We start from the raw sequence: 25,789 nt of genomic DNA, 5'->3' as shown, positions 1-25,789 counted from the left end.
AAAAACATATTTTTCTTGTTTGCCTCTAGGGGGATTGATGGTGTTATAATGTTATTGGAATTTGATAAAGTTTACAAAAGTACAGCTACTGTATAAATTTGATAAAGACCGGATGCAATCGTGCTTTTTTGGACTTGGACGTGTTTGTGATAAGGCGAATCGCAAAAAATTGTTTGGTTCCCGTCATTTCTACTTTAAAAAGTGGGAGTCGTTCGGTCGGTCGGTCGGTCGAAAATATTTTTCTGTTAAGAAGTAGCTACATCTTGTTGAAAGGGAATCCGTGTGGACTGATCCGAATTTTAAAATTGAGAAACCGTGGATAAACTGTTGTTTTTGGTTTACTCTCCATTAGCATGCGGCTCTCTACTTCGATTTGAAAACTTGTAAACACAGAGCGTGCAGAGGTCGACAGTGGAAATCCAGCAAAGCAGCGGAAAAGCTTTCCGACTACTCTCCAACTCTACCTGCTGACCGTAAATCAGGGTCGGTCAGATGACGGGAACCAAATGAAATGATGACATCACATCTCCTATTATTGGACTTGCAAAATTATGACAAATGATCTTTGGAATTTGATCATTTATATTAATATTAATGTATACAGTTCTTGTTGAAATTGATCAAACTATTTTTCACGCAGTTCCAGACGCAGATTGTGCTTTTCTAACCTTTTCTAACCTTGGCACACGTTTTGACTGAATAATGGAATGGAATGAATGGCGATAACAGTTTATAGATATCTCTTATCAGACTTGCAGAAAGCGGGCTGCCGTCAAGTTACACAACATGCACACTCTCGTCACAACTTGCACAGCCATAAAAAACAGATCAATCTGGTCTTCATTTAACATTGTTTTAAAGTTTAAAAAACACTGCCAGTGCTTGGCACAGAAGAGAGGACTCCCAGTTGAAATTAATTGCTACACCGCTGCCCTGTTGAATTTATTTATTATGGTCGTGTGTTTATTCCGCCAAGGCGGTAAATCAATCGCCCAAAATCATGGACCAATCAAAAGCGAGTTTAAAGCAAAACGGAGGAAAAATGAGCTTCCCTGCATAGTTATGAATTTTAAGTTTTGCTTTCGATTATCATTTGAGACCAGCAAAGTCTTCAAGATGGTTGTGTGCATGTTGTGTAACTTGACGGTACTAAACTACAAAATTTATTTACGCAGACTGGAGGGGCCATCCATATAGTACGTACGCAGTGAAGGGGGGAGAGGGGGTTTAGCAAAAGCGTACATCTATTGTTTAAACGAAGTCATTTCCATTGTTCTCTGGGTACAAGGGGGGAGGGGGTGTCAAATATTTGGAAAATCTTTGCGTACGTACTATATGGACGGCCCCGGATGCAAATTGTGTTTTTCAAGATTTTGTGATTTTGCTTCAAGTGCGAAGTAGGACAATGATCAGTCACATTTTTGGACCTAGGCGGTCATTGAAAAAATTTTCTATTCGCGTCACCCGCCCGCATCAAATTTTCCGCTGATTTTCCGGTGCGGAGATGCGGAAAAAAATCTAGGAAAAGCAATTTGTTCTTTTAAAGTATAGCTTTTTTCTCAATTGCTCTGACGACCATCGAAAAATTTTTTTGCTCGCGTTACCACCCGCCCCTGAGTTACTGGCGCGATTAAAAAAAACCCGGGAATCTTTTTGGCCGCCCGTCCGCCTGCATGCATTTTTAACACTCGTTGCGACGCGAACAGAGCATTTTTTCGATGACCGCCCTACCTGGAGGTCCTATAAATTAACCTGTGTTCGTTCGTCTGTCCGTCCGTTCGTCTGTTACCAACTTTTCTCGGGATTGAATCATAGGAATTGTTCACGTGTTCATTTTTCATTCAGGTAGGTCCATAAATGTATCACTTGTTTCTAATGGAATTGCAGAAAGTTACGACAAATGGCTTTTTGACTTTGAATAATTAAAAAACTAAACAATTTGTTCAACAGTTCTGGACGCAAATTATGTTTTTCTGACCTTGCCAATTTTTGGCTTTGACTGAATAGCAGTCAGTTTTTACATACCTCATTGGCCTTGCAGACAACTGACAAATGGTTTCTGTAATTTGACCAAGTCTACCAAAATACAGTTCCTGTTGAAATGTTATAAATATGAACTACGTTTTGCAAAGTTTTTGATGCAAATTGTGTTTTTCTGGAGTTTGCGCTTTGTGACTTAAAGTTTGTAGCTTGTTAGTTGAAAGTGTTATTGGAGTTTTATCAAGTAAAACAAAAAGTACAGTTTCTATGTATATTTGATGGATATCTTCATTTTTGGTTCTGACGTATTGGCAATTTTCTTATTTATTTCTAGTATCATAACTGACTGGAATGAAATTAACAAAAAGTTACACTATGTTTCTCTTTTATTTTGTAGTAATGAACTATAGCTTAATTGTTTGATGTCATAAAAACAGTGCTACAATGCTAAAGAGAAGTATACTTTGAGCTTCTCGTTAAATAATTTTAAATCAAGTTATCAAATGCTTCACATTTCGTACATTATTCAACATTTTTAGTCTACTCTGTTTCAGTACATCTCTTACATCTGTTAACCCACTTATTAAAGCTATCTAGCTAACCTCTATTGGCTGACCTTTCAGCCTCGGCTGGTTTATTTATATTAAAAAGGCTGTATTCTACTTGCAAGTTTTCATATGTTTTTTTCTGGCCCTCGATCCAAAAGGGCATGACGTTGATTTGTTCTAGTGTAAAGGAATTTGATATTTCAGCCCAATATTGATTATCATCAGTTATAATATTATTTGGTCTTGTGAAATTTACATCTGCTATATCCATCCATTCTTCTCGCAGAAAAATATTTTCATTTCCCTCGTCATCATCCTCTTCCAGCTGATATTCAAAATTATTAGCGTTGATAAAATGTCTTTTCCGATTTGGAACCAATTTCCTTCCTAAATTGCTATTGAGAAATTCTTTCCATTTAAGGCAATCCGCACATGCGCATTATGATTTCTTTTTGAAACAATAAAAATAAAACAATAAACTTTGTCGGCCAATTAGTAGCCTGGGAATCCATGCTATGATTTCTTCTTTGATAAACTGATGGCGAAATGTATAGCATGGTATGGGCTGAGAGTTTGAATTTCTCAGATCCTAATAACGGTTGAAAACATAGCCAATCAAATTTTGTTATTCTTTTACTGGTCACACTTTCTTAGAGAAAGCGCAACTTTCGAAATTTGGTTTTTATTTTAGTAAGTGAGGACAGCGCTAAATTCCAATTTCCCACTGTAAAAAATGTGAGTCCAATATTGGACTCACAGCTCGAACCCGTCTTGTGTACATCAAATTATTAAAAAAAACACGACGGGTCTCCTGTCTAGCCAATTAGCTGTGATAACTTTCTTTTGTTTTTGTTCTACATCTTGTCAATCAAAGAAACTATTACGTCACTTTTTATATAAGATTGTTTACAAATCTTGGGGGGTCATTATTGCTCAGGCACACAAAAACCTATAGACCAAGAGGAGGGCCTAAAAGCCTGGAGCTGTCTATTGTGTAGACTACTACGCATCTTGCTGATATGCGCCCTCTAAACCCTCGGAAAACAAAATAAGCCTTCTCCCATTTTGCATTATGTGGTGGTCCAAATTCAAAAAAAATTTCAGTAGCTTTCCAATGGTAACAGCTTGTTTTATGTCATACAGATTTGTTGACACAAACTTTGAGCAGGATTCATTACTGATGACATCAATGTTGTTGAGCTCTAAAAGGTGTGCAACTTGTCTGATTGGTTGTTCTCCTTTAAGAACATAAAAAATTAGCAATACAGTTTGCTGACTGTTACATTTGGGTATCTGTTTTGCAAGGGCCACAAAAAAGTTAAATTGACTTTCCGTTTCTGTGACAAGTTTGGCTACTTTCAGTGTTGTTTATGCGAAATGAAACTCGCAGCCTCTTATGATCTAAACAAAAACAGATGAATGAGTATTATAGGGTAAGAGATATTACGGGTATATGCCGGGTATAGCCAAGCTAAAAATCAAAAGTCACCCTTAGTAGAGAGAAGTTGAAGGTTCTTAGTGCTGCTTTTATACAATAGCATTTGTCAATCATAGTTTGGAAGGGGGTTACCACCTCATATTTTGATATAAGTTATAAGCGTCGTCGAATTTCTGAAATCTTTGCACATCCGTTCACAGTGTAAAAATACACAATCAAAGGTTTGACATTGAATAATTAATAAAAGGATACATAGAACTGTTAAAGAACCTATCTCCGACCACAGTAACGTGTTTTGGTTTGTTTCGATAGCCCAGACGAAAAACGCGCTCACTTGAATTGTCAAAACGGGTGTAAGCGAGTTTCTATTGTAAAATCAAAACATCAACAAATATGGCGCATTATTACTCGACCCAGTCTGTGCGCCATTTTTGTCATCAAACTAGCTCTGATTTCTCAGTTTTGGCGGGGAAGCGAGGAGACAAGTTACAACACAAGGATAAGATAAAAAGCTGTTTAGATAATCTGAAGTGATATATGATAGATAGAGCCCAACCCATTCAAATAACATATCTATATATGCAAATTCTGAAGTGATATTGTTATTGTAATAAAATGGAAACTGTGTCAAACGGAAAGGTACTTTCACTTTACTTTGTATTATTTTGATGTTTTTGACAAGAAGGGATTCTATAAAAAGTTGCTGCTTTTATATAAAAGATCTGACCCCTTGAACTTGCTTTATTATGTGCAAATTGTCGTTTTTTTATTTTCTCCCTCACATTGAATTATTTTTGTTCAGTGTGCAGCACAACACCACATGTCAAGCACATTTTTCTTTGAATTGGATGTGTAGTAGATACATGACACACAGCACTGAAACAAGAAAGATAACCTTTGTTTGTATGTTTTCTAAATCCATGGTTTATTTACTTATTAGAGATTCTGCAAATGCAAATCAATGTGCAGCAAAAAAGAAGGAAAGACAGGGAAAGGTGGCTGTCCTTGTAAGACGAGGGGAGAGAACTGTAATGAATTATGTCAATGTGGAGTATGGCGCAAGAAAGAACTTGTAGCTGGCTGCAAGAATGGAGGACCTACAATGACGCAAAACACAGTCCGCACCACAAAAACGGTTAGAAGCTCTATATTCTTGTAAATTAGTTTGTTCTAGCTGACCTGAGGATCTTTTTAAACGTAATTACACTAAAACTCAAAACAGAATATACTAGTGATCTACTGTGAGATCGGTAACTTGCTTCAGTGGAGGTTAACATGCATAGTCCTCGAACGATTGACCTGGCTGGTCATTAAAATACAAAGTTAAATCAAAACAAAAATGGTAGAGTAGAGCTGCGTTCATTTGTTTTGAAATTTTGCTGAATTGATTGGTCAGTCATTTTATGGCTATGTAAGTTTCCCTCTACTGATGCAAGTTACCCAATCTCACGGTAACATTTTAGATGTTCTTTAGCAAGAGAACTCGTACAGTAGACTATATATCTTTTCAAATTTCATTTCCAGATCAACCTTAATAAACAAGCTGGTGATGCCAACTCCAATCAAACTGTTCAAAATCGATCAGATGGCTTTATTTTGATGGAAGAGGAGTTGGAAATAGCAGAACGAAAAATTAGGGTTAGTATCTATAAGTTTTTACCACCACCAGTTATGTTTCTGGAAAGCTGTGACGCTGGTTTAACTAAAAAACAACCAGAATCATCTCTATTCTCAAATATATTCATAGCTTCATCCCCCTTAGGAGTAGGGAGCTTCAATTTGGGATTTTCAAAAGTTGCCACTAGGGGGTAATCAAGTTTTGTGACTAAAAATGACTATGTTCACTTTTCTGGTTTATTGCTTTTCACATAAATTTTCAATTCCTTTTAGGCCTTCTTAGATTCATTGTCACGAGAGGACCTCATGGAGATGCTAATTGTGGCTAATAACCATGGGAATGGCTCCCTCCAAGCCTTGAAGGACAATCTTGCAGAAGCCAAGGATGAAACACCAGAACCAGAGCCTGGTGAGCCAGTCATTTTGGCACCTTCTTGGTGTAAATGTGGGAAGTGCAAAGAGATGCCTACATTGATAGAAAATAAATGCTGTATGCATAAACATTGTGTTTCCAAATTAACAAAGTTTAATAAGTATTGTTTGGATGAAGATTTGTTGGTGCTAAATATCAAAGCTAGGTGTGATGTCCGTGCAGACGTATGGAATTTTGAGACACGAGAACTAAGAAAAGCAGCATATCGTCAATTTACCCTGTGGAAGTATGGTCGGCTTGGAAAGAACAATAGGAGAGTGGTTCCATCTTGCTGTGTTTTAAAGGTGAGGTCTGAGTTTCCAAGTCCTAATGGTATTTACCTTGGATATAAACCTAACTGAACATTAAAATCTATGACTCTTGAATTTACATTTTTTAAACATGCTTATTTTTGTACATTGCTATTTTTAGTACTGTATTTTTGAAAGTTTTTGCTATTTTGATTTTTATATAGAATGAATATTTTACAGATCTTTTTAGTATCCAGAAAAGTTAAGAACAAGGTTAAATAATGCATTTTGGCTCGCCCAATGACCTTTTCCAAGAAAATCACATCAATAATGGTTTCATTTATGAAATGGGTTTCATTCTATTTCTTTCTCTCGTGTTTTTATGTAAATATTGTGATCAAATTTTTGAAGAGATTGTTTTCATGAACGACTTCTTGAAGTCAGTATATAGTTTCTTTTGTTATATATTTTTGGGTAAAAAAACTCTTATTGTAAATATTTAGTTTTTTATATTGTGTTATTTATTCACGTATCAGAAATATTTTTTCTTACGCAACAACTCATCTCCTGTGTAAAACTATGCTTCCTTCTTTTTGCCAGCCTGTATCTATTTATTTTTTCACTATTTAGTCCATTTTCACCCTGATATTCTTATAGGCACTATTCTTATAAAAAGGCGTGTATTTTTTCAAAACAACTCATACCAGAATATTTTCAAACAAATCGCTTTGATTTACTTTAGGCGTACAAACTTTCGCGAGCAGAAACTTTTGCGAATTTTGGCCTCTTTCGCGAAAGTAAATGTCTTTGAAAATTCTCAACGAGGCGATTCGCGAAAGTTTATGCTCGCGAAAGTTTGTACGCCTAAAGTAAATCAAAGCGATTGGTTCATTTAAATCTTCAACCTGTTAAGTTGAGCTTGACACGAAAAGAATAAGATCCTGACAATTCGGAAAATTGCATGGACCCGAAACGTTGCGAAATTGCGAAACTTTTGCGTTGTCGAATTCCGCAGTTTTACCGTTGCATAATTTCGCGGCTCTTGCCTTCGAACCGAAATCAAGATCGCATGGCCTTGACGGGTATTCTAAAGCATGTGTATTTTGAAGTACAACCCAAAAGTAAAATTTTCACCCTTCCCTTTCAAAATCGCGCACTTCAAATGGCAACGTTGCAAAATATGCGACACATTTTTGCCGACGGATTGAATAGAGCGGTTTCTTTGTATTCGAGTTGTACATTTTTTCAAAATCTGGCGGTAAATTCAACCGGCGTTTGTGTACGCAACGTTGCGGATCTTTGCAATGGACACCCCCAGAAAATGTTCGTACACCCCGGGTGGGGGATATATTGTCCGTAGTAAAAATTCGTCTAAATTTGCCTTGTCCGGGGGTAATTTCACGTTGTCCGGGGGGAGGGTCAAAAGTCACTTTGTCCGGGAAGGTTATATCACTGAAAATTGTTATATTCTCCACCCCCGTTATACAATTTTTTTCAGGAAAAACCCATTTTGCCGAACTAATGCGCAGTGGAATACAAAAAATTCAAAAGTAATCGGGTATCAGAAATTTAACTCAAAGAAGACCAAAAGAGTGTCAAAAAATTAGGGATACCATAATCCACGGTGATTTTTCTCAATATTGGCAGGACTGAAGAAAACGAAGAAAATTGATTTTGGATGAAGTATGAAATTATAGACACTGTGCTTACTGTAGTTTACACCTTCGTTTTTATACAATGTTTGTTAACATATACATAAATTTACAAAAATAAATAAAAATGAGAAATTACCCATTAAACCTCCTGTCCGAACTAAAATCTAGAAGATGTTGTAACACAGTTTTGAGAAGCCCTTTATTAGTAATTTTCAAAGCCACAAAGTGTCAAATTCTTTTCTAAAAATTTCAATTCATTGAACTAAAGGAAGAATAAAATAAAAAAATTAAATGTCATACAGTGTCATACGTTAAATAGAATATAAAATGAAAAGTACTGATGCATCATTTACTTTGATCTACTCTAGATATATGTTCTTTTATAAGTATCCTGGTACTCGGAGGTTTGCCACCAATGGTTGGTAATATAAGCTTTGGATCATTGGGTAATTTAGTTGCTCGAGGTGGCAAAGGATTTGTATAGTTCTTCCGTCTTTTGATAATCTTAGCCATAATTGTAGAGGTGTGAGGGTAGGATTTAGGTGCCTTAAGTGGTTGTGCGTGCCACCTTTTAGTCCTTTTGCCATATTTCCTTGCGTAAATTTGTCGTCCACTTTTGGTTTTCAGATTTTCGCGAAAAAGGTGCAAATTATGGTCCACAGCAGCCAGGTACATCCGGTCAGTATAATACTGAAATTCAAATGCGTTACGTTTAGGAGCGTATTTGAGCATCATGCTGTTGAAATTCTCAATTGGGCCAGTGTGTCTATGAAAGAAAAACAAATCATGACTTTAAATTCAGTTTCAGAATTTACTCCCAGTGAGTTCCTTTTCATCATTTTAATGCAAGGTGATTATATAAGCGGAAATTGGGGGAGAGACTTGGAAAATCTGTGAAGTTTCAAAGCGATCTTTCTGATATGGACAAGATGGATTATCTAAAATAGTAAAATTAGATCCTCACCTGAATCGTGTGTAGAACTTTAAATGATCTACAAAAGTACGATCCAATACGATCTTTCCCAGCAATTCCATAGCTTTAGAATCTTTGGCCAAGGGAGTTTTCTTTTCGTCATCTTTATGAAGTTCTCCATGGGAGCATTCACCTGTTGCCCATACGTGCTCACCACATACATGGTGCAGGACACCAAGCCACATATCCTAAAATATAAAAATTGAAATCTAGTTAGATATCCAAATCCATGAAAATTTTCTAAAATGTTGCTGTAAAACTTTTTGCGGGAAGAAAACTTAAATTCCATTGGCTGCTGCAATGTATAAAACAGAAATGAGAGTCCAGGTTTTTGGTCAAAATGCGTAACGTCAGCAGAGTGGGGGGGGGGGTCTTCCTATGTAAGGGAGTCTTGACTCCTCCAGAGACTATGAACAGTCAAAAACCTTTAAAAACAACTTCAACCTTCTAAAAATTGTTGTCACACCATCCCAAGTCAAATATCTGAGTAAACCTACCGGGTGATGTACATTTTCCTATGAAAGTAAATCAAAATAAAATTCGAATTGAAACGAGTAAATTACCTTTAATTTGTCCAAGTCAGTGTTGCAGTTTTGACAACAGTGCCAGAAATGATTAACAATAGGCTCGGACCAAACTGATAACGGTTCACCTTCTTTGGTTTTGCCTGCGGCTGAAAGTGCCTTTCGCAGAGACTTGGCTTTGTGCCAGGTGTCCAGAGAGTGAACTAATTTTGAAAGACTCGGGTATTGATCCTTCAGTTCCCTGACTGCTTTTATAACTGAGGAAGAAGCATCTGTCGTAACTTCAGAGATATGGAGTTTATCTTGTAATTTCTTCAAGAGTCTTACAAGACCCTCTTTTTCCATCCTTGTGGAAATTCCTTCCGTTTCTCTGCAATCAAGTACAGCCAAGTCCACCACTATACTTAAAACATGGTCCATCATTACATAAGTGCAATAGCGCGCACAGTGTCCTGGAGAGTCAGATCTTCCATCACCACTAAGCCCTACGTCATCGTAATCTCCAAGTACTTTCAATATACTTGAATGCATAGAATCCCAGAATTCACGTATTTCAGGAGAGATGAATAGGTTCTGCATTCGATGAAAGGCGTTTCTACCAAGAACATTGACTTTCAATGCTTTGAAGAGTGTATCACATTTGGTCCAGTTATTGCCAGTTAAGACAATACCACTTGAAAGAAGGAGGTCATTCAGATAGATTGGTCGTTTGTCTCTGTAAGCAATTATATCAGAAGATTCCCATTTCCCATAATGATTTTTGGGACAACTCCATCTCAACGTTTTGCATGTTCCTCTTCCCTTCATCCACATGAAAGAGACTTTCTCGTCGCAAAACCCGTCCTCTAGCTGATGTTGACAAACATCCCCACGCAGCTTGACCAACTTCTCCAACGAAACAATTACTCGTTCTTTATCAACATCCAATACTTCATCACCCCCTGTTGAGCATAGGTCATCAAAGCAAGACTGAAATTTATCACGGATATGGGCAGCATTACCTTCCAGTGGCGCTTCTGAAAAAAATAAAATTTAAACACAATAAAATTTGTGGCTACAACGAGGGGCCACAACAGTTTGAGCACCCCTCTTATGTAGGGGGATGAGACAAAGAACCGAATGATAATGTATGACAGGTGAGAGTTGAGGACATTCTTACAAGTTTAAAAAAAGTACAATATTTTTGCTTAAAATGCAAGCTTTTAAACAAAAAGAGAGCAAATTTCTCTCATTCCAGTGCCACACAAGCACAAATTTTGATAAATTATATTGACTTTACTTTCTCTCTAGACCATAACAATACTTTAAATTAACCTTACCAATAAGATTTATATTTGCATTAATGGATTCATTCATTGATAAACTCATGTCAAGATTTGTGTACGTTGTTTGGTTTATGTTTGCGTCTGTTGGATCATTCATAGATTTATCAATGTCAATAGCTGCAAAAGTTGTTTGGTGGCATGATTCATCTTGCCCCTCAGGTTGGTCCAATACCACGATTGCTTCAGGTAAGATCGTGAAATCAATAGCATCAGTATCATCCATCTCGACATCTGAAGCTTCTCTTTTTGCTGACCTGAATATTGAAACGTATTCAGTATGCTTATTTCTGGTTGAAAGTACTAAAATTGTTTGAGAAATCAATGAGTGGATAAATTTTTCATTTTTAGAGACATTGTTTATGAATGTTAAAAGCCACAATTCTAGTATACCAAGCCGCGGGTGGGTGATAGCACAATTTAACACAACAAAATTTACTTACAAGTACTCTTCCAAATTATCAATATCAGAATCTAGTACTTCATCAGAATGTTCACTGGCTGTATCAGTTGCTTCATCTGCAGAATTGTCAGAAACCTCAGATGCAGTCAGAACGTCCTCATTTTCTGAAGCTGTCATTGTTTCTTCAAAAAATTCCAAGCACTGTTTCCTAAAAATCGAATATTACCGCAATTTTCAAATTCGATTGGTTCGATTGAAGGCATCGAACGTAATCGAACAAGATCGAACGTACTCGACGGATATCGAATAACATCGAACGCTAAAATGGCAATCGAACCAATCGAATATTACCTAGAATCTCGCCGTTCGATTGAGATTCGATTGCGTTCGACAATCGAAATTCAATCGGTCGATTGCGTTCGATTTGTTCAATCGTCGATTCCGTTCGATTGAGATCGTCTGGGAAATTCAAAGAAGGCTCGATATCCAATCGATCGATTGAAAAAAGTTATTGATTGTATCGAGTGGGAGAGTCTGGAATAATTAATTTATAGGTCAAAAGAACTGTGAATATAGATTAGTTATCAATGACGACCTTCTGGGCTATTCTACAAAACAACACACATTCAGGTCCAAAAGTCTTCAGAAATATCTGGAGAGATGATCACACTTACAGTCTTGTGTTTTGTTGTTGGTCAACAGAAGTATTCCCAGTTAATCCAGTGATATCAACATCATCGTCTTCGCTGTTTTGGGATTCAACCATTGTAATTTCTTCTTCTGTTTCACTCCAGAGAGCTGACTGATCCAATGGCAATAAAGTGAGCAGATATCCAGCAAATTGACTGTGTGATTTTTCCCCATAACCATGTTCAATTTTCCTTTTGAACCAAACATTAAAAGTGGTTTCAACTAACCAAATCCTCTTGCCTTGTTTTGTCATTTTATTAAATTTTACATATCTTTTCTGAAATGCAAGTGAAAAGCTGAGTGAAAAGTGAAAAGTTTGAGCATACATCTATATTGCTAAAACAGTCCGTTTTGCACTTTTCCAGATTGACTACTTTATCCACAAATATCTTTCCAATCACTGTGAGTTATCCTTAGAAAATTAAGATGCAGCTGTGAAAAGCTCATCAAAATGTTTCTAGGGCAAAATTGTGTAGTATACGACTCCAAATAATCTGCATTTTTTCGATTTCAAAACATAAGTTTTGACAAAAATCTCCCGTAGCCATTTTAAAACATTTACCAGAATTTGTTAACTCGCTCGCTCGGCTCGACAGTACAAATGCGGGCGCGTTTTCGTCTGGGTTATCAAGACCAACCAAAACAAATTACTGTGGTCGGAGATAGGTTCTTTAAATACAATGTCAAAAGTTAATGTTAGAAATTTACAAAGAGAGCATCTTGCTAAAGCATCACCCGGGGAGGTGATTTCTAGATTAAACCTCTTTGAAAAATTCCCCTTCTAGGAAAAATTCCTTATTCTCCCCCTTTTGCAATTTTCAGAACATTGGATTGTCCCCTAACCTGGATATCCAAGCTCAAAATTTTAGAAAAAACAAAATTTACCTCAGCATACAAAGTTCTAAAATTATAGAGCTTGGTCTCCCTAGATAATGAAAGTGAAAACCCATGTTTCCTAGCCAACCCAGGGCAGCAAAACAGAAATTAATAAAAAGCAGTCTTACAAGATCTAAAACTATTTAAAACATCCAAAGATTACACCAAAGTCCGTCCATAAAAAAGTTTGCATGCATAATCATGACCAACCATGTTTTCTTGGAAAATGAACTTGCCTCTGTTTTCTTCTTTTTCATGTTTTCATGTAACAGAAAGCCCTATCTTCACTAGCAACTGGAGGACTATCCTATTTACGGTTTTAGCAAAGTGAGCGCAAGCAAGCAGACTGCATTTTCTTAAAGAGAATGCAAATCGCTCTAGGGAGACCAGGCTGTAAACCAGAACATAAAATATCAAAAACTAGACTGTGAAATAGTTTACAGCCTGGATATCCAGGCTAATTATCCCCCTGAGGGGGATGCAAATGTCAATTACGTCTCAATTTTGAGAATTTAATGCGTACACTTAGTATGATCTTACCTTATCGATTAGTTTGTCTCCAAGCGCTTCCCTGAGTCCATTTTCCTCAGCGTCGCTGAAATCGACCATAAACTGCTCAAGATGTTTGCCCTTTCCAAATTTGCTGTGTAGCTTGTTGGTGTCATTAAATGACTTCTTTATTGCAAATGCAATTGCCTCAGCATCTTGTTTGTTCAGAAAAATTCTGTAAACAGGAACATACCCTTTCAATTGTTCGCACGGAGCTATAATATTTATGAGTCCTGGTAGTTCTTTGTTCCGCATATAACAAATATCCACAAAAAGGTACGACGATTCTGATAGTAGCTTTGTCTGCCAATTAGCAGCAAAAAAAAAAACAAAAACAGCCGACATCCTATCATCACAGCATGATTATCTGTTGTATATGGTCCCAACAAGTCTTCGATATCTTCCTTAACTTCCTGGTCAACTAATTCACTATCTGTTCTCCCTTCCATATCTTTCTTCATTTGATCAAATTCTTGAAGCACTCTCATTGTTGACAAGCCGGACGTTTCGTGTGGTAGAGTGGTTTTTAATTCCCTTGAAATCTTCCCAGTATGAGATGCAACTGCATCGACCAACATTTGACATAGGGTTCGATTGATGAGCGGACCTGATATCCTCCTTTGTTTTTGCCATGAGCTTCCATGCAAGTGGTTATGGGGTTTGATACCAAGACAGCCCAACCATTGTCTTTTATCATCCTCATCTTTCGGGTAGATGTAGACAAAAGAGCAAGGGCAATCGTTTCCACATGAAACAACGTAATTTTCTGTGCTCTTATGATCTGGAAAACTGTTGAAGCCCGTAAAGTTTCTTAGTGTCGCAGATATTGTCGGTCATAGCCATGGCAGATTAATGTTCTTGTCTGGTTGCCTTTGCAATAAGATTCAGGTTCAACCCCTGGTCATGGCTCTTTCTATCTTCTTTGGATAAAAAACAAAAGATTTTGCTACCCATCAACCTAGCTACATACACTCAAAAATTTATCAGTACCTATATTTTGGCAATAAGTGACCTTTTTGTACGAATCATATACTATTATCATGAATATTTTGTGACACTTCTGTAGTTTGATCTTCATCATTTTCATCGTTTTCGTCATCTAGAAGAATTTACCTTGTTACAAGCATATTTGACATACAGGCTTTTTTATAAGAAAAGCTTATAAAAAATACCAAATCATAAGAATACCTCCAGGGCGAGCTTCAAAAATTTTAATAAGAATATAGTCATTCTCTATTTTGTAACTAAATAATTTCTAATAACTTTTATTAGACTATAATTTAAGCTCGTAAATGTGCACTAAAGAGTCCCAAACTCTCAGAAAGGTCATGTTTGTGTAGAAGTCAAGTTTGAAATGAAACACGGTGGTCAAAAAGCGTGATTTGTTTACCACTCGGAAAAGATTTTCCGATTACGTAATCTTCTCGTTCGGCAAATCAGGAAGCAGCTTTGGAAGTCGATTTTTCGCGGGAAGTTCATTCGGAGAGGAAAAGTACTTCGGTAGAATTCAAACAAAATGGCGGAGAGAAAAGGCACAAAATTGTTTTGGAGAGAACAGGAAGTCAAACTGGTCTCTTTTGAGTGTGATTGGAGGAGAAATTATATGTTGCCCTTAGACTGTTCGAATGGTGGTGCTTTGAATGGCCAAACTTAGCAGAGGAAAGTTGACAGGCCTCCTTCACCAAGTGAGCATTTTCGTCCCTCCCTCCATTCTTTCTAAAATTCTTGCCCTGTGTGTTGGTTATGGGAGTGAGATGAGTCACGAGTATCGTGGCACAGGGAAGAGAAAGAAGGTTTCCAAAACAACAATAACAATTACAGGGAAAAGAACTGCCTTTTTTATCTTCCATCCGACTCGGTTCGATGGATCAAATCTTCTCAAGAAGAGATTTTTTCGCATGGTCATTGATAACGATACAAAAAAACGAAAGAGAGCATACAATGGAAATGCGGAGGTTGTAATTTCTGTACGTACACCTTTCGTTATGCAATACGATTACAGAACCTCTCATTTAAATGTGTCATTTTATCTACAAAGATACAATTATAATGACTTTGCTCTTGATAGCCAACTTCAACATCTGATGAATGCTTGAATAGTAATGCTTGAATTTCTTCCCCTTGTTAAATTATGTTATTAGTTTAGACGGCAATCTAAAATATGTTCCGTTCGCGTGCACATCATAAAATATAATTCAAACTGCTTCAAATTTGTTGGTCGGTAGTAATTTTTTTTGTGTTTGGGGAGTTGAAATATACCGAACGTAGCCCAAATTTGCCTGAACATATGTTTGCAGTGCAGTGGTTCGTATTAAATCCCGATGAATCAAGTCAGTAATCAAAAACGTGTAGTCGATGATGATTAAAAAGTTTTTTAGGATAAGTCAGGTGACGCAAACGGAAAATAATTTAAATTGCCGCCTTACAAATCCAGACATTCTCAATCAAACGGAATCAATGATAGAATCAAATTGAACACTATCGACCAATTGAAATTTAATTGTTGAATGCAATGAAAACTCTAGTGAAAAATACGGCATTCGGACATCAGACCAACAAAACTTTACCTAGATTTTTGTCACTATTGAGATTTCATTGTATTCGACAATCAATTTTCAATGAGTCACTTGCATTTGATCTAATTTGATTTGTTCGATCGTTGACGCTGTTCAATTGAGATTGCCTGGACAAATCCGTTATTTCTATCTACAACTAGTCCAGGCGCTCACTGTTAATAATGTTAAAGCTCTTTCTAATCTGACAGTCTCAAAAAGTTTATTTTGTGTACCCAGACTGATTCTTAAAATAGAAGAACGTAAAGTTTAGAATTCTGATTTTTAAAATTGTCAAAACATTTTTTATTCAAGCCCGTTTTGCATATAATTTCAATAATAACAGGACAGATTGTTTGTACTAACCAGCCAAACGAGAGTTACAGAAGTTTTTGAGAGTAAAGTTTTAATATTTTATTTGAAATTTCAAAACTAGAGATTTATTTAGATTATAAGGTGTAAATTAGCAACATTCTTCATGTATAAGAGTGTACAATTTAGCTTTTTTCAGTATTATAGAGTTTATTTTTGTTTGCAAAAGTTGAAATGCCACTAAAAATGTCTCATTTATTTTCCATTTTAATCATTGAAAATTTTAAGAGTAAGTCAGTGAAATTTTAGAAATTTTAGCGAGACTAATTTTAGCGTATATTAGCGAGTCAGGAAAATCTTGGTTTTTTTTGGATTTATTTTAGCGAATCACAATTTCAAAAGATTTTGCGTGGATAAATTTTAGCGAATACTTGTATTACATTATTGACTGAATTCGTTTTCTTGCATTTATTTGCACTGAAACCCTTCCTATCTAAAAAATGTATCAAGGCAATATAACCAGAAATTTCGTGCGGATAAATTTTAGCAATCTGTCGATTTGGCGTGTTTTAGCAAGATTTATTTTAGCGAAAATAGGGAAAACTCGCTAAAACGCTAAAATTAGTCTTGCTAAAATTTCTACAATTAAAGTATTTGTTTGTTTTCAGTCCTTTTTGGAGAGTGAACTTTTTTTATAATTATAAATGTCTAACTAAACAATTGAACCAGACCTAACCAAAATACTCTTTCACCTTTTTCACATTTCTTTTTTAACTCTTCTCTCTCAAGGCATAGACGTGGGTCAGGGATTGAATTAACCTCGTCAATCCCTGCATGTTACGGATCGAATCCTGCGAGGCTGCTGCGCATTGCCAATCTTCCTTTTTAGGAGGATCAGCCAAATGAAATTATCCCTTAGAAATGTTGCGGTTCTCTTTTCATCTTTTCATCAATTGATAATTTCTCATTTCTTTCTTATCCATACTAAGTTTCTCTACTCTTATTTTGGAAAATCAGGAAAACTTTTTAACTTTAGATTCTGCTTTAAATTTTTATTGCATAAAAACACACATTATCTTCATTTTGCTATTGTCAATTCTTCTTTCCAATTGATAAACATGTGCATTAGCATTACCCTAGACTGAGAATTGAACTCAGTTACAGACTACCTAGCTAGGGTTATTGTCGTTGTTTAGTCGAAAAATCTATGAAATAAGAAAAAGCAGAGAAATACAGTGTTTAAAAGAGGTTATGTGATCAAGTCTTTTGGCTGAAAGCATGTTCTTCAAAACTGTCAAATTCACTTTCGTTTTCTCTGAAATTTAGAGTACATACAAAAAATAACATATAGCAGTATTTCCAGCGTGAAACTTGAAATTTGAGAAGTGCATTTTTTCTTTTTCGGGATTATAAGAACTGCCATTGCTGGGAATCGAAGCAATACTACAATGGCTCGATGGTTTCCTTCATTTACACAAAAGTTGGAAATTGAAATTTAAAAAAAATCTAACAAAAAAAAATACTAAGTAAGATCTGCCATTGCTGGGAATCGAACCAAGGTCTTCCTTTAGAAGGATGTACTACCACTGTACTACAATGGCTTGGTGTTTTTTCCTAATTACATTTTAAAAATGTTAAAAATGAACGGCAAAAATTTATATAATTTAATAAATTCTAGAATTCAGAAGTTTTTTTCCCATAAATTGTAAATCACTGTGCTCAACTTAATCTGCGCTATCAAAAGTGTGAAAAATTGGCTTTAAAATAATTTTTTTATTTAATTTAAAAATTGAAAACAGCAAAAAATCGTTTCTGAGTTGTACATAAAATGTCTAGCAAGTAAATATCATCCAAAAGAGAAAAATAATTGAAAATTTATGAAAAATACTAAATATCTACACGTGAAACATTACAGTAATCCTTCAAGCCTTCTGACAAGGAGATCTCTGTTATCTGAGGTCTTCTTCCCGAGCCGTTTCAATTCCTCTTTCAACTGTTTCACTGTCATTTCTAATGGTATGATCTTATTTGCATCAATAACTGGGCCTGTGTGAAAATGCTCATTGTAGCGATCTCTTGATGCGACATCAGCAAAACGTTTTCCACATTCACAACATTCAATCGGTTTTAAGATTCGGATTACATTACACGCCGATTCGGCTCTGCTTGCGCTTCCTTGAGCGCGATGATGTTCGCTCGGCATTTTTCGCGCGGGCGAATCCTTAAAAATGAAAGATGATGTAATCTTTGTATTCAGTGATGTAATTAAATCGTATGATTGGTAGGAAATTGAAATTAAGAGCCTTGGTTTCACTTCCCATGTTATATTGATCACTATTTAGAGGTTTTTCATTGTGAAATCGATTTATTTAGTGTGGGGATATATTTTGATATTTCGCGAGGGATAAATTATCCCCAGCCAAAAAGCAGAAAAACATGGCGAGCGTGGTCGAAGGTCCATTATTGAAATTTACTAGTGCGTTCATAAAAATTGAAAATTTTGGTGTGCGTCGTTCAGATGATTCAGTGTGGAAAGCTGGAAAGAAGAGAGTTCGGGATGGGTACAAAGGTGTCAGAAACTTGTATATAGAAGATAGTAGAGTAATAAAATTGATTTGTGAAATCAATAAAGAACCAAAGTATTTATATCCAATATTCAAATGTACTGCTTTTAAGGAAGAAGATATTACCTTCCAGGCTCCCATTTGTTCAGTCTCAAAATTGAAAATTTCTAATGTTGCAAGTGCTATTCTTCAAGAACTTAAACTTACGACAGAAAAAATTTGGCCGGGTACAAACTTTTTTGGTTTGACATCATCCGCCTACAGAAAATTTCTTGAAGGAGAGGGGAAAGAAAGAGATAGTTTGATAGCTCCTTCATCAGAAAACACTGAGATCATTTCTTCAATAGCGACAGAAGAAAATAATATGGGAACGACATCTGAAAAATCTGGTTTCGGTATTGACAATGTGAAAAGTACTAAACACTGTAAATGGGTTGGTGTAATTGATTATGGAGACACAAGCAGCGGTGTTAAACCAATTGCTTTTGAAAATTTACTAATTCATGTTGGATTTACATCTCAACGTTTAGTTAATTGTAAAGATAACAATACTAAGCTTGTTTCATGCAAAGTGATTTATAATGAAATCTTAGGAGCAATATCCTTTCAACTTTCTACCGAAGATGGCCAAAGTTTTGAAAACACCAAAATATCGAAAGCAGTAAATACGTTCTTGATGCAGATTGAATGTGTTAGTACAACCAATTGGTCTGGCTTTGATTTTTATGGTTTCAGACTTCAGCAAGTTAAGACCAATTTAAAATTGTTAAAACCAACAAGATCAAATTCATCTGCCAAAAAGAACGAAACCGACCAGAAAAACCATTCAAAAGTTTTGAAAAATGTAAGCAATATCTTGCATCGGAATGCTGGACCAACAAAAGATTTGTCAAAGTCATCATACAAGACTGCTAGAAATCAAGCAATACATTCAGTTGTTGATGCAACATGCTTTGGAGATATTAAGAGTAAGTATTTCAAATCATTCTGGGTGTCGGTAATGTAATGTAATTCATGTTGAGTTACCGTATTCCTTTCCTTTGAATAAACGCCTGCGTTTATTGATTTCTTTTTAGATTTTAAGGGGGAATTCAAAAGGGGGGAGCGTTTATTAAAAAAAAATCAAAAAGTGAAAAAGATTTGAAAGAACTACCGTAGTACAGACATGAATTTTGTTGACACCATCTTTTTTTCTTTTTATTCGACACCTAAAATCTCATCTTCTTCATTATCTCCACTGATATCAATATCATCTTTCTTAGTCATAGTAAACTACATCCTCGTCAATTATGACAAAAAATAGTCATGTTTCAAATTAACGCCTCCTCTAGGGGAGAAGCGTTTAAAAGAGGGAAGGGTTTATTAAAGAATTTTTGGAAAAGGATGCATTTATCCGAGGAGGCGTTTATGCAAAGTAATACGGTATTTCGGTATTTGTTATTCATTATTGTCGCATTCACTTAAACAACTATATTCTACATCGTATAGAGAAACAATATTTTTAAATTTTGATGTATTATACCACAAATGCTGTTTTTATACTTCAAAATAAATCAGGGAATTAATTTTCAATTTCACTTCAAATAATTATCAAAAAAAGTCTCAAAACTTCTTATAGAAAAGTTATTTACTACTATTTATTTTATTTTTCTTCAGGTTATATTGATTACCTTATTGAAAACCACGGTGATATTGTTTTTGAAAGTATGATTGATAACAAAGAAATGTCAAAGCGTTTGGACAAAAGTAAAGATATGCCAATAAGACAAATTTCCGTAAAAGATTCTTGTGAGATACTGGTTGGTAAATGTGATCTTTCACAACGAGAATATAAAGCTCTAAAATCACTATTACTTAGAAGTAATGTTCATTTAGCAAGCTACAAGGATGCAAAGGATTATGCATATGAGCTTGATGTAGGAGAAATATATTACTTGAGTCACTGGCAAGATAAAAATGATTGCAAAATAAATTGCATGCACGCATCAACTGGTGTCATTTCATCATTAAACCAAGTAACGTCCACACTCGAACTTTTTCAACGGTTTGAATTCATTGACTTAGGGAGAACAGCCAAATTAGTGGAATATTTGAATTCAAAATCTTTGAAGTACCAAAATTTTGATAAAGACAAGAGAACTATTTTTTTGAGAGACACTGGTGATAATTTTAGGGCAACAAAGAACTATCCAACTGAACAGATATCATTTAGTATTATGAACATGAAAGAACTTTTGAATTCTCCTTATGGGCAGTTTGCCACTTCTTTATTCAGAGGAACCGAGAAAAGAGAAACACTGATAAGCCATGGTCAAGCGCACTTTAATGAATTAGAAGAGCTAGTTGAGAAAGGTGCAACCTTGACCTTACCTGATGGCAATACAGAGCACTTCAACGTTGTTGTTTTTTTTGTGGCTGATCTTAGCTATGTTAAAGAAGTCATCGGAAAGGCTTCATGCACATCAACCTATGGATGCTACCGTTGTGAAAAACCCATTCATTTATGGCATGCCAAGAATCTTGTAAGGGCAAATGAGCAGTCTCAGGAGCAGCATGCCCAGTTGGGGAAGAAGGCTTTTGAAATATTAGGAGAGCAACCAGATAAGGACAGTCCAAAATATAAAGAATTCATTCGAAATAACTTGGCACAATGGGTATGACATATTAGCTCTTTTAAAAAATTTGTAGTTACTTGACAAACGTTTTCCTCTTTATTTTTTGGGAACTTAAAGGTACCTTTTAAGGGAACTTTTTTTGGTGAGTACTAATTTTGGCGAACGGCTGATGCAAAAATTTTTTTTTATTTTGGTGGGAACTTATTTTGGCGAATGACAGCGTAAACATGCTATATATACTTTGCCTTATTTTGAGCAATTTTGTTGATTTTTAAGCAAAACACCAAAAGAATTCATTTTGGCAAGAACTAATTTTGGCGAACCAGGATTTTTTTTTATTTTGACGATGACTTAATTTGGAAAATGACCTAAAAAATTAATTTTGGTGGGAACTAAATTTGGCCAATTTCAATTTTTCTCGCCAATTTCGCTAAAATTAGTTACTACCAAAAAAAGTTCCCTTAAGGTACATGGCTAATTAACTCTTTAGAACAATCATTAATTATTTGATTTAGTAAACATGTACTTTATGTACGATGAAGTTGTATAACTTTCTGAAACATTGTAATTTAAGTAACCAATCAGAAAGCTCAATTTTGCAATTTTATAAGAAACAACGACATTTTCACAATTTAGATCAATCAAAATTTTAAAACAATAATTTGGAAGTTGCATAGTTCAGCAAAATGCTTTTATGTAGTGGTTTTATTTGGTATTAAATTTTAGGCTCAGCCAATCTTCACATCTTACATTATTGAAACAATGCCACCTTGTGGACTGCATCTCATTTTGGCAATTCATCGTTATTTATGGACGTATCTCTACCATATCATAAGCAAGCGTGGACAAGAAGATCAAATTACTACAGCTTTACGACACATTCAATTGGATTATTTAGCTTATCAAATTGAATGCTATCACAAGAGGTAAATTTTACTTTTATAAGTTTGAATTCTGACAATTTTATCCTATTGCTTTAGATTTATGCTAGCTATGGCACTTAGCTTGTTTAAATTGATTTGCTCTTATTTTGAAAATATCTTGAAGATTATAATAACAAGGTCTGTAAAAACAACATGTTAGGTTGTAAGATAAAACTGACTGTAAAATTATTTCAACTTTTTAGTAAGAAGAAAATGTATGACGGAAGTGATACACTCAAGATGATTGGGAATGATTGCAAAATATTTGAAATGAACATCGACAAGTTCCTTGATGTGTTTATCAAGAAAGGAGAAAAGAAGACATCAATGACATATTATCGCCTACGGAAAATATCTCAGCTGTACAACAAGTTTCGTGATATTGCAAGGTATAATATTGAACTCCTTTGCTCCAAGAATTTTATTTTCAAAGAGTACTTGCTTCATCAGCAAAGCTGCTGGGGAATATTTTTTGGGATCTCCTAAAGAGTGTTAAAAAGAAATTTTATCTGATTATTGATTCCTTTTGAAATAATCATGTTTCCTTTTGCTTTGGAAATCTCCAAAGTATGAATTAAGTGTGCTTTGTTTATTTAAAAAAATAAATGCTCGATTTCTCAAAAAAATATTAGCCATTATCATATTACAACTTTTTGAATTTCTAGAACAATTAGATCTGTCAATCCTAGTCAAGAAGAAGTGGATCAATTTGAAACAAAAGTTGAAGATTTTTTCCAAAAAATGAAAGAGTTTTGTGGTGATGATGCCATAAAGAGAAAACCATACCTTCACATACTAAGGGAACACATTCCACCTATTTTGAAGCTATGGTTTTCAATTCTTGGTTGGGGCTATGGCTATTTTCATTGTTCAGCTGGAGAACATCTTAACAAGCAGATGAAAACCCTGGAGCGTTATGGTACCAATAACAAAGATAATCGTTTTATCAAAATTTTAAAGAAAATCCGCCTGCGACAGTTCCATTTTAGTCAGAGTGTCTTGAAAAACGAGTCCAGCATCACTTGCAGTCGATGTCATGAGGTTGGGCACAACTGTAAGAACAAGTCATGTCGTTTGCACCCTGACCAACCAATGGAATATCATCCACCTACTGACACAGAGGACAATTAAAAGTTAAATTAGTTCTAGCAAAGATGCAGTTTAAATTTTGTAAAATTTTGTCCAGGTTTGCCCATATGTTTTAATAACTTTATCATATTTTTTGATTTTTTTCATTTATTTCACTTATCAATTTTTCTTTTTCTAATTGAATTTGATTTTTAGTGAAGCTATATGAAATTTAGGCCGAGTTTATCCGACATGGTCAACTTTTGGTTGATTTGGACAACTTTCAGGGTAGAAATTAGAAGATTTAAATTTTTTCCCTTCAGTTTGTTAAGCCACTTTTCAGGGTAAAAATAAGAAATTTGATAAAAGAGGGTCCCAAATTTCAAAACTTCATTTCTTATAGGTTCCACTTTCAAAACACCCACTTGTTGTCAATGCCAGTTTCCCCCTAAGAGTTTGCGTTATTCTTCTTTTTCTGTGCTTTGTTCTTTATTTTTAACATTTTTTTGATTTTGTTACTTCTGTATTTTTCTAAACATATTTTACCTTATCACTTTTGATATGAAGCAGTTTCATTTATCATATATGTGGTTCAACTAAAAATCATTATATTTTAAAGGAGAGATGTATTGTTTTTTTAAGTATTCTATGTATTTTAGACTGATGTATCTTTTTGTTTTTTGGAGAATGTGTCCTTCTGTCACATGATTGTGTATTAAATTGGGATAAACCTTTTGCATTATGAACTAGACTCTCAGCTAACAGAATAAAACTTTGTATTTTCCTTTTTTGTTTATTCATTTCTTTCATTATCATTTTTTTCATTGCAGTGTAAAGGAAAAAATTAAAAAAAAAACATTGAAATGGAATCAAACAAGCATGCTGCTACTGTAAAAACCAAGTATTGGTGAGTATTTTATACTTAGTTCTCATTTTCTATTTATTTTCTGATAAGACTTTTCAAATACACGCTTTTTTTGCAGTTTCTTCTTAAATTGTTCTTGTTGTTAGGTCAAATTTTACACTCCTGTTCTTATAAAAAAACGTGTATCTTAACGCACAGGTCAGTGAGATTTTAACCGCTTCATCGCCCTTTTTTACATGGCTTAGACATAACCGAAAACTTCACAGATTTACGTTAAAAATGAGAAGGTTGATTATTTAAACTTTGCCTCTTTGAGAATTTTTATCAATTTAATTTTACTTTTTTAGGTGTACACATAAACGTTCATTAGCTGGTAAGAGGAACCAAGATAAGAGGAAGAAAGAGAGAGACAAGCAAAAGAAACAAGAAGAATACCAAAAACGAATCCAAGCTGAAATGGAGAAAGATGAAAAACTCCGAAAACTGGAAAGTGACAATGCTCTTCTTACTAGAACATTGAAATCATCAAAAAACCGAAAGCCCAATAAAGCATACTCTTTTGCTAAATCATTTCTTGATAAATCACGTGACAAAAATGTGACAATCAACCAGACTCTGCGTATTACCGTTACCGAATTCAAGAAGACAGAATTGACCTTATTTCCAGGTTTGTTGGGCGAAGGAGTTTATGGAAAAATCAGCTTAGGAAAACTTACAAACTTTAAACAGACTGTGGCAGTCAAAGAAATAAGTGGGACAAAATCGAAGCTCGATTCTTTAGTAGAGGCTAAAATAATGATGGTTTTAAACGGACACAGAAATTTACCATTGCTTTATGGCATCGTGAAACCCAACTTAATTTTACTTGAGTTTATTGGTGATGGAACAATGCCTAGCTCTACTTTGAAAAATTGTCTCGCAGACAAACCGACGGAGATCAATTGGATTACAATCGTCATTGACATATGTGAAGCTCTGAAACATATACACGATAATGGAATCTTGCATAATGACTTGCATCCAAGAAACATTTTGCTACGTGAGAGAAAGTACGTGAAAATAATCGATTTTGGCAAGGCTACGATGGTAGATGATCCAGTTATATATGATATACAAAAAGGAAGTCAGAAGCAAAAGAAGTACAATACAAAACACATCCATTTGGCTTATGAATTGCGAAACGTTTCCAGATCTCCTCAAACATTCAAGAGTGATATTTATTCTCTTGGGTACAACATGCAGCTCATTTGCGAAGCTGCACATTTGGAGAAACTATCCAAAATAAGTTTTGACCTTTTAAAGGAGAAACCCGAAGATCGCCCAAATCTCCCTCAAATCATTCGCCGATGTGAGATCATCAAACATAGTATGAAAATAAAGAAATAAAATAGTTTTTAATTTTTGAAGAATTGAAATAGTTTTTAATTTTCTCCTTGAAATTATTTTCTTGTAAGCGCGGATTTGAAAAAAGAGAGTTTTTTATTCTTGGAATTACCCTTTGTATCTGCTTGTATCGTTGACTTTTCTATTGATATTTCAGCCACGGTACTTAATAATTAGGAATATACATCCGAGAGATTTTCTTTGGACTTTCCTTTTTTTTCCTGTTTTCCTTTTTTTCATATTTGATCTTATGGTATCTATTACATAGC

General features: G+C 35.0%; 4 protein-coding genes across 4 annotated transcripts in view; 3 read left to right on the top strand and 1 right to left on the bottom strand.

Annotated features, from left to right (window-relative positions):
• Positions 1-25,789, bottom strand: part of LOC136804063 (triosephosphate isomerase-like) — a 387,417-nt gene that overhangs the window by 289,881 nt on the left and 71,747 nt on the right. The gene's annotated exons all lie outside the window — the stretch shown is intronic.
• Positions 5,242-6,584, top strand: LOC136804100 (P2X purinoceptor 7-like). Its single transcript, XM_067060845.1, has 3 exons — positions 5,242-5,268; positions 5,491-5,604; positions 5,857-6,584. Exons 1-3 carry the CDS (start codon positions 5,242-5,244, stop codon positions 6,355-6,357), a joined length of 642 nt encoding a protein of 213 aa, XP_066916946.1. The 3' UTR covers positions 6,358-6,584.
• Positions 18,539-23,540, top strand: LOC136804098 (uncharacterized). Its single transcript, XM_067060844.1, has 5 exons — positions 18,539-19,634; positions 20,323-21,320; positions 22,008-22,207; positions 22,408-22,593; positions 22,870-23,540. The coding sequence occupies exons 1-5, from the start codon at positions 18,539-18,541 to the stop codon at positions 23,333-23,335; spliced, it is 2,946 nt and encodes a 981-aa protein (XP_066916945.1). The 3' UTR covers positions 23,336-23,540.
• Positions 24,101-25,523, top strand: LOC136804097 (tyrosine-protein kinase TXK-like). Its single transcript, XM_067060843.1, has 2 exons — positions 24,101-24,179; positions 24,485-25,523. Exons 1-2 carry the CDS (start codon positions 24,136-24,138, stop codon positions 25,521-25,523), a joined length of 1,083 nt encoding a protein of 360 aa, XP_066916944.1. The 5' UTR covers positions 24,101-24,135.

This window comes from Clytia hemisphaerica, unplaced genomic scaffold, assembly GCF_902728285.1.
Source record: "Clytia hemisphaerica strain Z4C2 unplaced genomic scaffold, Clytia hemisphaerica genome assembly, whole genome shotgun sequence".
Classification (NCBI taxonomy): Eukaryota; Metazoa; Cnidaria; class Hydrozoa; order Leptothecata; family Clytiidae; genus Clytia; species Clytia hemisphaerica.
This window is presented reverse-complemented; position numbering and strand designations above follow the sequence as displayed.